Source organism: Lolium rigidum, chromosome 1 (assembly GCF_022539505.1).
Source record: "Lolium rigidum isolate FL_2022 chromosome 1, APGP_CSIRO_Lrig_0.1, whole genome shotgun sequence".
NCBI classification, from domain to species: Eukaryota; Viridiplantae; Streptophyta; class Magnoliopsida; order Poales; family Poaceae; genus Lolium; species Lolium rigidum.
The window spans coordinates 28,061,908-28,075,057 of NC_061508.1; the positions used below are offsets into that span (position 1 = coordinate 28,061,908).

Below are 13,150 nucleotides of genomic sequence, written 5' to 3' on the forward strand. Positions count from 1 at the left end.
ACTCTCTAATGTACTAAATCTGAGTTAATTAAAACCGATTTAATAGAGTTATATTCAATTCCTGCGTTAAAAAGAGCCAGTCGTGCTCACCGTATGCGATGAAATTGCAGAAAACAGTGATGAAGAAATCAAAGAACTGGAGAGAGAATTTTGCTGCAATTTCTTGATCAGATTTCACGGTTCCATCAATGATCTCTAGAGCAGTCTCGATGTACAAAAGGATCAACAAAAGCCGCTACAGGTTCCAAGCTAATCAGTGAGCTAGCAGGGCAAGCCAAGGCGCCAAGCAGCGCCTCGAGGAGCTAATCCAGCGGCAGGAGTAGCTTGGCGGCGTCGAGGCGTGGGTTCAGCCGGAGCGCGACGCGCTTCATGTCCTCTGCGCCGCGCTCGTACGCCGGCAGCGCTTGCTCAGCGACCCGCCGCGTGTACTCCTTGGACCCCAGGAACTGCTGCACCGCCGCCGTCTTGGCGCTTTCCACCTCTGCCGCCGTCGCCTGCCTCGCCGCGGCGAGCTCGGCCTTGGCGTTCTTCCTTTCTGCCTCCATGACCCGCTTCGCCGAAGCCAGCTCGGCCTTCGCATTCTCCAGCTGCTCCCGCAGAACGGCGATGTCACGTTCATGGGCTCTCTGCTTCTGATCCAGCTCCAGCGCGTAGTTCAGGGAGTATGACACGTAGTTCGCGGCCTGCAGTCGCCGGCGTTGCCGCCGCCACACGCACAAACGCTATGACCAACCGGTGGGCGATTTGCGCCAAGAGTGTATCTAGTTACTGTACGTATTAGCATACCTGGCGAAATGCTACGAAGCTCGACTTGACGACGTTGGATGGTTTCGCCGCCGCGAACTCGTGCTGCCGCCCCGGCGGGACGATGCTATCCAGTACCTTCCACGCTTCCTCCCAGTCGGCGCCGTCGCTGCCGTGTGCGTCGGGCACGGGCAAGTGCCGCGTGTTCTGGTCGGAAACAGGCGGGGCACGCAGGCTGGGCGCCAAGCAACCGGACAACGGCGGGGCATGCAAGCCCGCTGGGGCAGCAGGCGGCGTGTTCGGCTCAGAACGGCTAAGTCCGTCTTTTGCACTGGCAACCTCCTCCAGTTTCCTCTTCTTGCGGGACAACTGCGGCGTGTCGCTGACCGGCTCGGCTTCCACCTTCTCCGGCGAAGCCACAGCCTCGTCCGCTGCTAGATCCATTCCTAGCACACATCACGGTAGTAAATTTTCTGCAAATTGGACGAAGGGGAATAGATCAGGAGTGCTGGACGCGAGCGCGATTTATTACCTTCGGAACCAGTAGATCGAGGAGAAAGCTGGAGTGACGGTGGTGGTGATGCCTCGGCAGGATCAGTGGAGAAGGCTGCGGCAAGATCGGCCACCGAGAGGTAAGTCCGGAGATCAACTGCCGGGCCGTGGCTGTATACTATCTTCGCCACCGATTTATTATCCTGGCTCGATAGCACCGGACTTGCGGTGAAGATCTTGGACGGCTGCTCGCCCCAGTGCACGGGGCACGGCCATGGCTGCGAGGACGTCAGGAAGAAGAAGCCCCTTTTCCACTCTCTATCGGATTTGGAATGGGTCAGGCCAGTGAAGAGCGCCCCGGCGCCGTTCTTGGACACGAAGTAGGACCAGAACCTCGTCCTGACAGAGAAAAAATGCCGAAAGACGGCGAGCGACGGCGGCACGCCGGCGGAGCGGCAGATCACGACGAAGCCCACCAAGACACGCCAACCGTTGGGCGTGAGCTGGCCCGGCGCGAGGCCGAAGTGGGAGAGCGCCTCGGAGAAGAAGGGGTGAAGCGGGAAGCGCAGACCCGACTCCAGCGCGTGCGCGTACACACAGACGGCCCCCGGTGGCGGCGGCGTGCACGCGTGCAGTTCACCGGCCGGTCGCGCCGCAAACTCCTTCGGGACGCCGTGCTTCTCGCAGAGGGCGTCGACCTCTGCTTGGGTGCACAGGGACGAGGTGATGTACTCGACCGCCGGCCTCGAGAAGGCGGCGTCGTCGTCTCCGCTCTCGGTGTCGCTGAGGACCACTATAGTGGACGAGGAGGATGGCATGGCGTTCAGGGTGGTGCTCTCCGTGTCTCCACCGCTCCAAGGTACTCAAGAACTCAAGAAGTCGTAGTGGAGTGTTTGAAAAGTTGATTCCACGCCAATGTTTTGGGATGAGCGCACACTCGTTTCCTCTCCTTTTGCATTCATGGCAATTACGGATATACAAGAACTTCCGTATTATTATTTCGCCCTGAAATTGATTTTGTCAGCCTGTAATTTTGATGTCTGTGTATAACATTCCAGAAGAAAAATAATATTAGAAGGTAACCACTTCAATTTTTTGCAAAATTATGTATTAGGTCACGATACTGGCTAGAAAAATCTTTCATTCTAAGAGTGTTGGAGGAAAGACGACCACTCAAATTTATCACTAGCCTTTTCAAAGTTAATCTTTAATTTTACCACATTTTTTTATATTCCTCGTGTAACTTGTGAATCATTTCATGCAAAGTAACAACCCCGTCTTAAAAGTTTATTCCTTACATTAAAAGCGGTCTGAGTGGGGTGAACAACATGTTCATCTACCGAATTAAGCCTAATATAGATGCATTTTTTTGAATATCTTGAAACTAACGTTAAGAAGCTACATATAGGTATATATTGTTGGATCATTTTCGTTTCATTAAGTTTTAGCCACAAGTTGCCGGCGGCGCGGAGGAGATGATGGTGCGGTCGGTGTGGCCTTTTGTGGGGGCGGACGTCTTCTACGATGGCGGTGCTCAGCGGGGCGTGGTCGTGGATCTGCCTCCTCTTGGCGCTCGCGGCTCGGTGGAGCTGTGGGGTGCCTCTTCCCCATCTCGAAGGTCATGGAGCGGTGGCTCCGGTGTGAAGCTTTTGAAGGAGAAGGTGGTTGCGAATCAGATCGAGGACGATGGCGGCGAGGCGAGGTGGAGGCTCTTTCCAGCCGAGATCTGTGACTTCCCGTCCGCCTGGGGTCTCCGTCTGTGTCCAAGGAAACTGTGGAGGAGCGGCGGCGGCGCGCCGAGGTACGTCTCATTCGTCCACGGTGTCTAATATTCTACAGGACTTGGGTGTATTTTTTTGTTTCTCAGGGACTGTTCTGTATGATCTCTGGTTCTATATCACTGGATCTTTCCCGCAAGAAAAATTAGCTAACCAGAATTTCGATGGATAGGTCCAGCTCTTGAGCATGATGAATGTTGAACAGTTCTAGCAGGTCCGTGATAACCCACAAGTATAGGGGATCGCAACAGTCTTCGAGGGAAGTAAAACCTAAATTTATTGATTCGACACAAGGGGATGTAAAGAATACTTATAAGCCTTAACAATTGAGTTATGAATTCAGCTGCACCTGGAAAAGCACTAGTAACAGGGGTGATGTGAAAGCAGCAGTAATATGGGAGCAATAGTAACAGTAACACAACAGCAGTAGCAGTAATATGAGAGCAATGGCACCATAAAATAGTTGATACTACTTCCAATGTCATATAGAAACGAGTATATGATGATGAGAGATGGACCGGGGTTCCCAGCTATCTACACTAGTGGTAACTCTCCAATAACAAGTGTTGGGTGAACAAATTACAGTTGGGCAATTGATAGGATTGAAATAGCATTAAGACAGAACATCAAGATTATTAATCATGTAGGCATGTTTTCCATATATAGTCATACGTGCTCGCAATGAGAAACTTGTACAACATCTTTTGTCCTACCAGCCGGTGGCAGCCGGGCCTCTAGGGAATCTACTGGAAATTAAGGCACTCCTTTTAATAGAGCACCGGAGCAAAGCATTAACACTCCGTGAAAACATGTGATCCTCATATCTAAGCCTTCCCCTTCAGTCGTCCCAATTTATGTCACTTTGGGGCCTTTGGTTCCGGACATAGACATGTGCATACAACTTGTAGATACAATCTAAGCAATAAGTATAGAGCTTAAATCTAAGATCATGCCACTCGGGCCCTAGTGACAAGCATTAAGCATAACAAGATTGCAGCAACAATAACTTCACAAACTTTGTAGATAGACAATCATAATGTAACAATCCATCGAATCCCGACAAACACAACACCGATTACATCAGATGAATCTCAATCATGTAAGGCAGCTCATGAGATCATTGTATTGAAGTACATGGGGGAGAGAATACCAACTAGCTAGAACCCGTAGTCCATGGGGGAATTACTCACGGAGCATGATGGAGGCGGTGGCGTTGATGGAGATGGCTTCCGGGGGCACTTCCCCGTCCCGGCAGGGTGCCGGAACAGAGACTTCTGTCCCCCGAAATGGAGTTTCGCGATGGTGGCGGCGCCCCTGGAGTCTTTCTGGAGTTTCGTCAATTGGTATCGAAGATTTAGGTCGTCGGGGCTTAAATAGACGAAGAGTCGGAGTCGGAGGGGCCACGGGGACACCTCACACTAGGGCGGCGCGCCCCCCTCCTGGGCCGCGCCGGCCACACGTGTGGGGCCCCCAGGGCACCCCTCTGGCCCCCCTTTGACTTTCTGGAAGGTTCCGGGAAAAATAAGGTTGTGGGCGTTGATTTCGTCGAATTCCGAGAATATTGCCCGAACAGCCTTTACGGAACCAAAAACAACGAAAACGAGCAACTGGCCCTTCGGCATCTCGTTAATAGGTTAGTTCCAGAAAATGCATAAAAACATTATAAAGTGCAAGCAAAACATGTAAGTATTGTCATATAACAAGCATGGAACATCAGAAATTATAGGTACGTTGGAGACGTATCAGTCCGCAGCTGGTCCGGGCCAAGTAAGATGGGTGCTTTCCTTGTCGAAGACTTTGGAGAATATCATTTGTTTGGGACTCGTCTGTTGAGAACTTAGGACGCGTTTGGTAGGCTATATGTGATTGATGGCTCACTGCGCCTGCAGGATGGGACTCCCATCTTGTACCAGATGAGCTCCGGTTTACGGATCACACATCGTTTGATAGGTTGGACTGTATCGGGTGGCACCCAAGTGACACTTTGATTGGTTGGTCGCATGGTTTTCCTAGCCTCACTTATATGGCAACAAACATGGTGACCTTACCTCACCTATCACAAGACCACCATGGCACCGTCGTTCACAACCTTTAGCACGTCGGCGATGGCACCGTTGGTCACGTCGGTCAAAAGCATCACCACATCGCCGACCACGAAGACGAACACCACCATGACACCGTCGGTGACGCCGGTCACAAGCATCCCCATGTCACCGACCACGAAGACGAACACCACCAGGACACCGCCGGTCTCGCCGGTCACAAGCATGGGCACATCACCGACAACGAAGACGAACACCACCATAACACCGTCTATCATGCCGGTCACAAGTGTAAGGGTATATTGCCCCTATGTGTGATTTTGGTAATTAATGACAACCCCTATGGACTAATGTTTTCATTGAGTTTATATGAAGGAATATTCCATAGGTACTATTTGTATTCCATGTGTTGGATTCAAGTATGGATGCCATGAAGATAAAGATATACCTTGTGTATTGGTATCAAGATCATCGATTTGAAGATATATATGTGATATGATCAAGAAGAAGAAATGAAGATAGAGTTCTTATGTGGAACTCAATATTAGCCATGCTCTAGCTTATGTGATAAGCAACGAATGGTCAAGATCTTGAGTGCTTGATTCCAAGTGAAGAATTCTTTATACACCTCAAGAAAGTATGATAGAGCATGAGAAGATACAAGGTTGACCAATACAAAGAGTGAAAAATAGATTCAAGATTGGTCAACACATGAAGCATGAAGAATGTGCCACGAGAAGTCATGTGGTATGGTAAGCCGTGTCAATCATGCTTTATGAACTAACCCATCATATATGTTCCCATGTGTTGTCTATGTGGGTTAGGTATCTTTCCATGGGCATGCATCAAAGTGAAATCTCATATAGCCTGATACGTCCCAAACGTATCTATAATTTCTTATGTCACATGCTACTTTATTGATGATACTCACATGTTTTATACACATTATATGTCATTATTATGCATTTTCCGGCACTAACCTATTGACGAGATGCCGAAGAGCCGCTTGCTTGTTTTCTCGCTGTTTTTGGTTTCAGAAATCCTAGTAAGGAAATATTCTCGGAATTGGACGAAATCAATGCCCGGGGTCTTATTTTTCCACGAAGCTTCCGTAAGTCCGAAGAGGATACGAAGTGGGGCGACGAGGCGGCCACACGCTAGGGCGGCGCGGCCCGGGCCTTGGCCGCGCCGGCCTGTTGTGTGGGGCCCTCGTGACGGCCCCCGACCTACCCTTCCGTCTACATAAAGCCTTCGTCGAGAAAACCCCGAGCACCGAGAGCCACGATACGGAAAACCTTCCGCAGACGCCGCCGCCGCCAATCCCATCTCGGGGATTCAGGAGATCGCCTCCGGCACCCTGCCGGAGAGGGAATCATCTCCCGGAGGACTCTTCATCGCCAAGATCACCTCCGGAGTGATGTGTGAGTAGTTCACCCCTGGACTATGGGTCCATAGCAATAGCTAGATGGTTGTCTTCTCCTCATTGTGCTATCATTGTTCGATCTTGTGAGCTGCCTAACATGATCAAGATCATCTATTTGTAATGCTACATGTTGCGTTTGTTGGGATCCGATGAATATGGAATACTATGTTATGTTGATTATCAATCTATCATATATGTGTTGTTTAAGATCTTGCATGCTCTCCGTTGCTAGTAGAGGCTCTGGCCAAGTCGTTACTTGTAACTCCAAGAGGGAGTATTTATGCTCGATAGTGGGTTCATGCCTCCATTAAATCTGGGACAGTGACAGAAAGTTCTAAGGTTGTGGATGTGCTGTTGCCACTAGGGATAAAACATCAATGCTTTGTCTAAGGATATTTGTGTTGATTACATTACGCACCATACTTAATGCAATTGTTTGTTGTTTGCAACTTAATACTGGAAGGGGTGCGGATGCTAACCTGAAGGTAGACTTTTTAGGCATAGATGCATGCTGGATAGCGCTCTATGTACTTTGTCGTAATGCCCAATTAAATCTCACACTACTCATCATATATATGTATGTGCATTGTCATGCCATCTTTATTTGTCAATTGCCCAACTATAATTTGTTCACCCAACATGCTAATTCTTATTGGAGAGACACCACTAGTGAACTATGGACCCCGGTCCATTCTTTTACATCGAATACAATCTACCGAAAACATTGTTCTTTACTGTTCTCTCGCAAACAATCATCATCATCCACACTATACATCTAATCCTTTGGTTACAGCAAGCCGGTGAGATTGACAACCTCACTGTTACGTTGGGTCAAAGTATTTTGGTTGTGTTGTGCAGGTTCCACGTTGGCGCCGGAATCCCTGGTGTTGCGCCGCACTACACTCCGCCACCATCAACCTTCAACGTGCTTCTTGGCTCCTACTGGTTCGATAAACCTTGGTTTCTTTCTGAGGGAAAACTTGCTGCTGTACGCATCACACCTTTCTCTTGGGGTTCCCAACGGACGCGTGCTGTACGCGTATCACCCCTCTATCATGCCCCCATCTCTGTGGTCTGTCTACTCCATCTCGGTCTCACTTCCCTTGATCTTGTGGTTTGGTAAGTGTGGATGAAGAATAGACAGGTGCAGTTGCCGAGTTGGAGTTTCGTCCAACGCTTCAACGGAATCCCGAGTTTTCTCCTCAACTCCGGCCATCACCACCACCCAGCCGTGAGGTGCGTCACATACCTTCATAAACAGTTAACCTGCATAGGATTTTTCTAAGATGAGTTTATCAGTATGTTGTGCTTCTGAAATATATTTTTCTGAAACAGTTAACTCCGGCCTTTTACATTTAAACAATGAATAAATGAAATGTTGTGCTTCTGAAATATATTTTTCTAAGATGAGTTTATCAGTATGAGTGTACTGGAGCCAGATAACTAGCCTTTGACACCATGATTAGGGCTCATGTTGCATCTGTAGAGATGATTTTGGGGTTAAAACCTGAGATATGGGGCGATATTTCTTCTATTACTCTGATCGAATTAGCAGTTTAACTCATGCAGTTGAGTCAATATTATATTCCTACATTAATAATTTGCCTATGAATTGTGTGACTGAATCCTAATAATCCATGCTTCACTGTGCTATATTTCTTCGACTAAATGTTAGATTGCCTTAGTTTATTTGGTGAAAATCAGGCTTCACAATTGGTCATTAGTCAAGCTGTTTTGTGCGAAAGCAGTGTTATCTGATTATTGCATTGTTCTGTTCCGGTGTATATATAGATACTCATATGATTGTAAGTGCATAAGACAGAAAGTTCATCCTACTTATGTTTTGTGTAAAATGTTATAGTTAGTCCACCCTTCCCGACTACAAGTTCAGTACATACGTGCTCTTTGCTGTCATCAACGGAAATGAAGCCGAGGTGGTCTCGGAGGGCACAACCCATCCTCGGTCTCTACCAGGGCCAAGGTGGTTGGCAGCCTCAATCCCGAATTCCGACCACCGTCCCCAGCGGCTGCAAGAGACAAATGCCTCCTTACTGTCCAGAGTAGGTAAAGCTTGCTCCTTTGTGATCTTTTGTCGTGTGAATCTTCTTCTGAAGTACGTCATGAGGTTGTTCTGTCAAGAATTTGGGAGATATATTTGAGTTCTAGGTGTTATGTGGTCCGAATCGTCAGATTAGCTAGCTGTATTCTTGCTGGTGTATTAGGAAGTTAAATTTCTGCTAATGTTCATACCCCAAGTCTGGTACTGGTGTATATTTGACTCCTTGCTATTGTGGCACTGTCTGTGTTATTTTGTATTTGTACCATAAAATTAGTCCTTTAGTTCAATTAGTGTGGTGATTCATTTATTTTCAAACAAAGATTTTTTCCAGGGACTGTTTGATGTCCGCAATTGTTGGTAATTGTTGAACAACTCAAATGAGAATAATACCGCAGAAACTTTCTGGTAGTTACTTCCAGAGAAAATGGAGGGTGATGTGCGCTTCACCACATCGTAAGTCCTCAACCTTCTAATATTTTTTTCCCATATATTTTGTTCATTGTGTTTTTTTACATGTCCGATGGTGTAAATACATATTTTGTTGGTGTTGTGTTTGAGGACCTATGCTCAGTGAAAGAATACTATGGCATATGGTTTATTTTTTGGTTGGAGGAGCGTGTTCAGCAGCATAGAGAGTTATTAATTTTCACATAGACATTGCGTACGTTAATAGGGCATGCTTGTTTGCCATTATACGAAACATGCGTACCCATGTCTTATTTCAGTTCTTCAAGAAGCCTGAAGAGAAAATCCATGGCAAGGAACTTGAATAAACGAATTTATAGGATTAACCTAAGGTGATTGCTTTGAAAAAAATATGTAAAACAATCAAATTATATATTTGATTATGCGAACTAACTTATTAGTCAACAGAGTCGGGATACTGAAATTAAACGTATTAGGAAGAGCCTCTGCCATTTAAAGCATCTTCTAAAAGCTGAGTTGAAAAAGATACTACTGTCGGATTACTTTATCTACCAAGGTTTTGCTTACTTCTTCAATGTAAATAGTTCATATAATCCATGTGCATCTTTTTTATTTGAAGTAATATTGATGATGGTTCAGTAAGCAATATTCACATATCTTTCTTCTTTTCTTTTTACTAGAGTTTCTTACTTTATGGTTCCTGGGAAATGAGAAATTGTCAAGCTTTTTATATCTTTGTGTACGCTCTTAGGGCAAATCAGGTAGATTTGGGGATTCAACAGTCCTTTAAGAAAAAACACCTTGAGCCAGAACAGTAAAACCTGATGGTCCAAGAATTGTGATGTGTAAATATATGCCAAATATATATATGATCGTACTATATATAATCGGTGTGTATCAATGTATCTCAACAAGTTTTTCCAACTGCATGTCAACTTATTAAGTAATATGGGTTGTGCCCTGAAATATGTTAGTTTCTTGCTCCACTATAGTTTGTTTCTGCTCTCTCAATGTACAGTTATTGCTTGAAATAACATTTTCCTTATACAAGTTCTAATTCTGTAAAACGTTCTTAATAATTATGGAGTTGGATAAGACTGCTGCATATACTGCGTGCTACATGACGTGTTCTGATCTCTACTTGAATGCATGAATACATAATTATTTATGGTATAATAGTTACATCTGAAATATCAAGTAGCTATGTCCATATATCACTGGCTTGGAAAGTACAGGTTGCTATGTGCATAGCATTAGATACAAGTGTAGGCTAGATTTTCTGTACATTCACTTCAGGCTTTCGTGTGATGCTGGATAGAGGTGTTTCGTATTCTTTCCTCCATTGCAGATTTGTTGTCATATGCATCAAGTGAGTATTCCACTATTGATACAGTTAGTTTTCTCTAGTATCTTTCAGAGTCTGAACTAGGAAGAGGTGGTGTATTAGTGCCAGGTCAGAGTATTTGTGGCGGAATCCTAGCATCGTTGGGTACTGGATATTAGAAGTGGGAGATGGTCAAGGCTCTAGGTAAAACATATTTGTATCATAAAATTCTATACTTTTACTTCTGCATGATGCAATTACGGTTTATTTTTCAGCTAAACATAAAATTTTACAGAGACACTTGGGAAGAGGAAAACTGTTAAATGCAGAAGCAACAACATGGGATTTATTTTCGAGTCGTATTGTAGACATTGTAAAAGGGAATTTTTTTGTCATATCAGTGTGATGCGTGATCCAGATAAAATAGTGCCTATAGTGTATCTTGGATTAGTCTCTTATATTGCTTTTTAAATTCCAAGTCATCTCATGTTGAGCCTTTTGCCGTGTTCCCTCCTTTTGTTTGATTACAAACTTCTGCTAACTAATTGCAAATCTAAATGATCATATTATACTACCGAAGTTATTTTTGAAACTTCTGTTCGAAAAACCTGACGCATGCTCTACTCTTTGCAGTTTAATTAGCATGGTATTCGAGTGACGCATGATACATAGCTACTATACTTTTGTAGTGATCACTCCTCAAGACTAAAGGAATTATCAAGTTCCTTTGTGAACATGAGCATGTAATAGTTGATGATATTAACTACGAGATGCTGATGCAGTTGAAACAAATGCTTGCAGTGTTTGCACAGCGAGTCTTACCATCAACTGCGCCAGGAAAGAGCGCATATTACAGTTAACAATGCTAGCTGCAAGACCTGCGTGTGAGCGCACGACAATCTGTTTGCGGTGAGCACATGACAATCTCCTCCAGTAAGACAACACAATGCATCAGAAACATGATGGACTGCTCAACCAGCATATGGTTCTTCAGCAGAACACCGGTCTTTGCCAAAACCAACTCAATTTGTTCCATCAGCACGCTGCTCTCCTCATCATAGCCACCATATTCCCATCATGTTGTGCTGGTTCTCCCCAAGTTACTCTGCTTAGCAAGTTTGATTATTACATTATTCTTACTTCCTCATCCTTGGTAAAGATAGCACCAGTAAAACGTTCAGACTCTTACTACAGAAAATCTCAAAATATTTGTTGTCTTTTCCTCTAAAATTACACTTGAATTATATAAAATAAATATGTATATCACTTAATTAGAACGTAAGGTAATCCTTCTTTAATATTGTACACCTCCATTCTTTTCTAAATTTAAGTACTTGGATGCCGTGCCACCTTAAGTATTGTTGTATATATCATACTGTATATTCGATCTTAAAGCTACCCGACTACTTCAATAGCGAAAGCAGTTGTTATTATTTTACCAACAACTCAGCGTTTGTATCCTTTCCGATTTGGTCATCACTATTTTACTCAACTTTTATGTATCCTTGTGGTTGTCATTTGAACTTGTACAAAACTATTCCGACAGTAAATATGTTACTGTCCAAGTTGCATGTCAACGCAAATTAACAATAGTGTATGCTTGAAGAGACAAAAAAACGGTTGGATAGATGTATTTATTATATGATTAAGAGTAAATGTCAGTTACAACATAGGTTCTGCCCTCTGAACTTTTTTTTTGAGAAGGCATCTACCTTCCTTGAATTGATGCACCAGTTCATCAAGGCATTGGTTATTCACCACTTTATAGATCTATTATAATGATAAGACAATCTTTACTATTAAATTGCAATGCAACCGTGGTAGGTCGGGTCGTTTTTCAATATGGCCCTTAGGGCATCTTCAACCGGGCGACCCAAACGGATGGCCCAACGCGTCCGTTTTGGGCCGTTTGCGTGGCCGAGCGGACGCGCGGACAGCGGCCCGCGTCCGCGTGTCCGTTTGGGTCGCGCGCTGCGCCCAACGCGCGGACGCACCGCATAATCGGACAAATACGAAAAGAAACGAAACATGGAAATTTTAAACGATATTTCATAAACATATGCCCTATTTTGGGCAAAATTTATACATAGCCCTATTTTGGGCAAATAACTGACAAAAGAAGCCCTATATGGCTTTTAAATTTAAACTAAAAACCCTCTAGTAGGGTTTGGTCGGCGGCGCGCGTGGCCGCCGGTGCGCCGCCTAGCCCCCGTGGGCAAAGTCGGCGTCGTCGTCGTCGTCGACGACGTCCCCGGCGGCGAGGCACTGTTGTGGCTCGACCGCGCCGGGACTCCGGCCACGGAGACCACAGTGGCCTCCTCCCGAGGCCGAGTGGGGGTCCGCAGCGACCCGAGGTAGCGGCGGCGCGGATAGCGCGCGCCTCCTCCCCGAGGCGCTGCCGCCTCTCCCGCCGGGCGCGGCGCCCGGCCTCCGGCGGCGCCGCTCCTCCGCGCGACGCCCGGCCTCCGCCGCTCGCTGCCTCCGCGGCGCTCCTCGTCGGCGCGGCGCCCGGCCTCCTCCCGCCGCGCCGCTTCCTCCTCGTCCCGTCGCGCTCGACGGGCCCGGGCGTAGAGCACCCGTAGCCCGCTTCCTCCTCCGCCAGCCGCGCCGCTTCCTCCAGCTCGGAGGTACGGATGGCATCTCGAAGGTCCGGCCGCTTGGCCTCCTCCTCCGCCGCCGAGATGAGCTTGGCGGCGCGGATGTCCGGGTCCTCCTCCGAGGACTCGGGCTTCGGCTCGAGCAGCAGCGGCGGCGGTTGCGGCAATGCCGCGCCGCCGCGGGCGGCCTCTCCGATGTGGAGGCCGCCTGGTTCTCTGCCGATGGCCGCAGCCGCCGGCGGAGGCCGGCGGCCGCCGCCGCCTC

The 13,150-nt window shown here is 46.7% G+C and overlaps 1 protein-coding gene across 1 annotated transcript; it reads right to left on the bottom strand.

The window, feature by feature from the left end:
* Positions 1–302: 302 nt before the first annotated feature.
* Positions 303–2,194, bottom strand: LOC124706074. The gene is made up of 5 exons (XM_047237734.1): positions 2,172–2,194; positions 1,277–2,088; positions 787–1,190; positions 573–683; positions 303–539 (listed from the first exon to the last, which is right to left on the bottom strand). The coding sequence occupies exons 1-5, from the start codon at positions 2,192–2,194 to the stop codon at positions 303–305; spliced, it is 1,587 nt and encodes a 528-aa protein (XP_047093690.1).
* Positions 2,195–13,150: the final 10,956 nt, after the last annotated feature.

Coding starts and splice junctions, on each gene's coding strand:
- LOC124706074 (XM_047237734.1), bottom strand. CDS start 2,194: ATGCAAAAGGAGAGGAAACGAGT. Junction 2,089..2,171: donor CAAAAGGAGAGGAAACGAGT/GTGCGCTCATCC, acceptor AGTACCTTGGAG/CGGTGGAGACACGGAGAGCA. Junction 684..786: donor GCTTCGTAGCATTTCGCCAG/GTATGCTAATAC, acceptor CGGCGACTGCAG/GCCGCGAACTACGTGTCATA.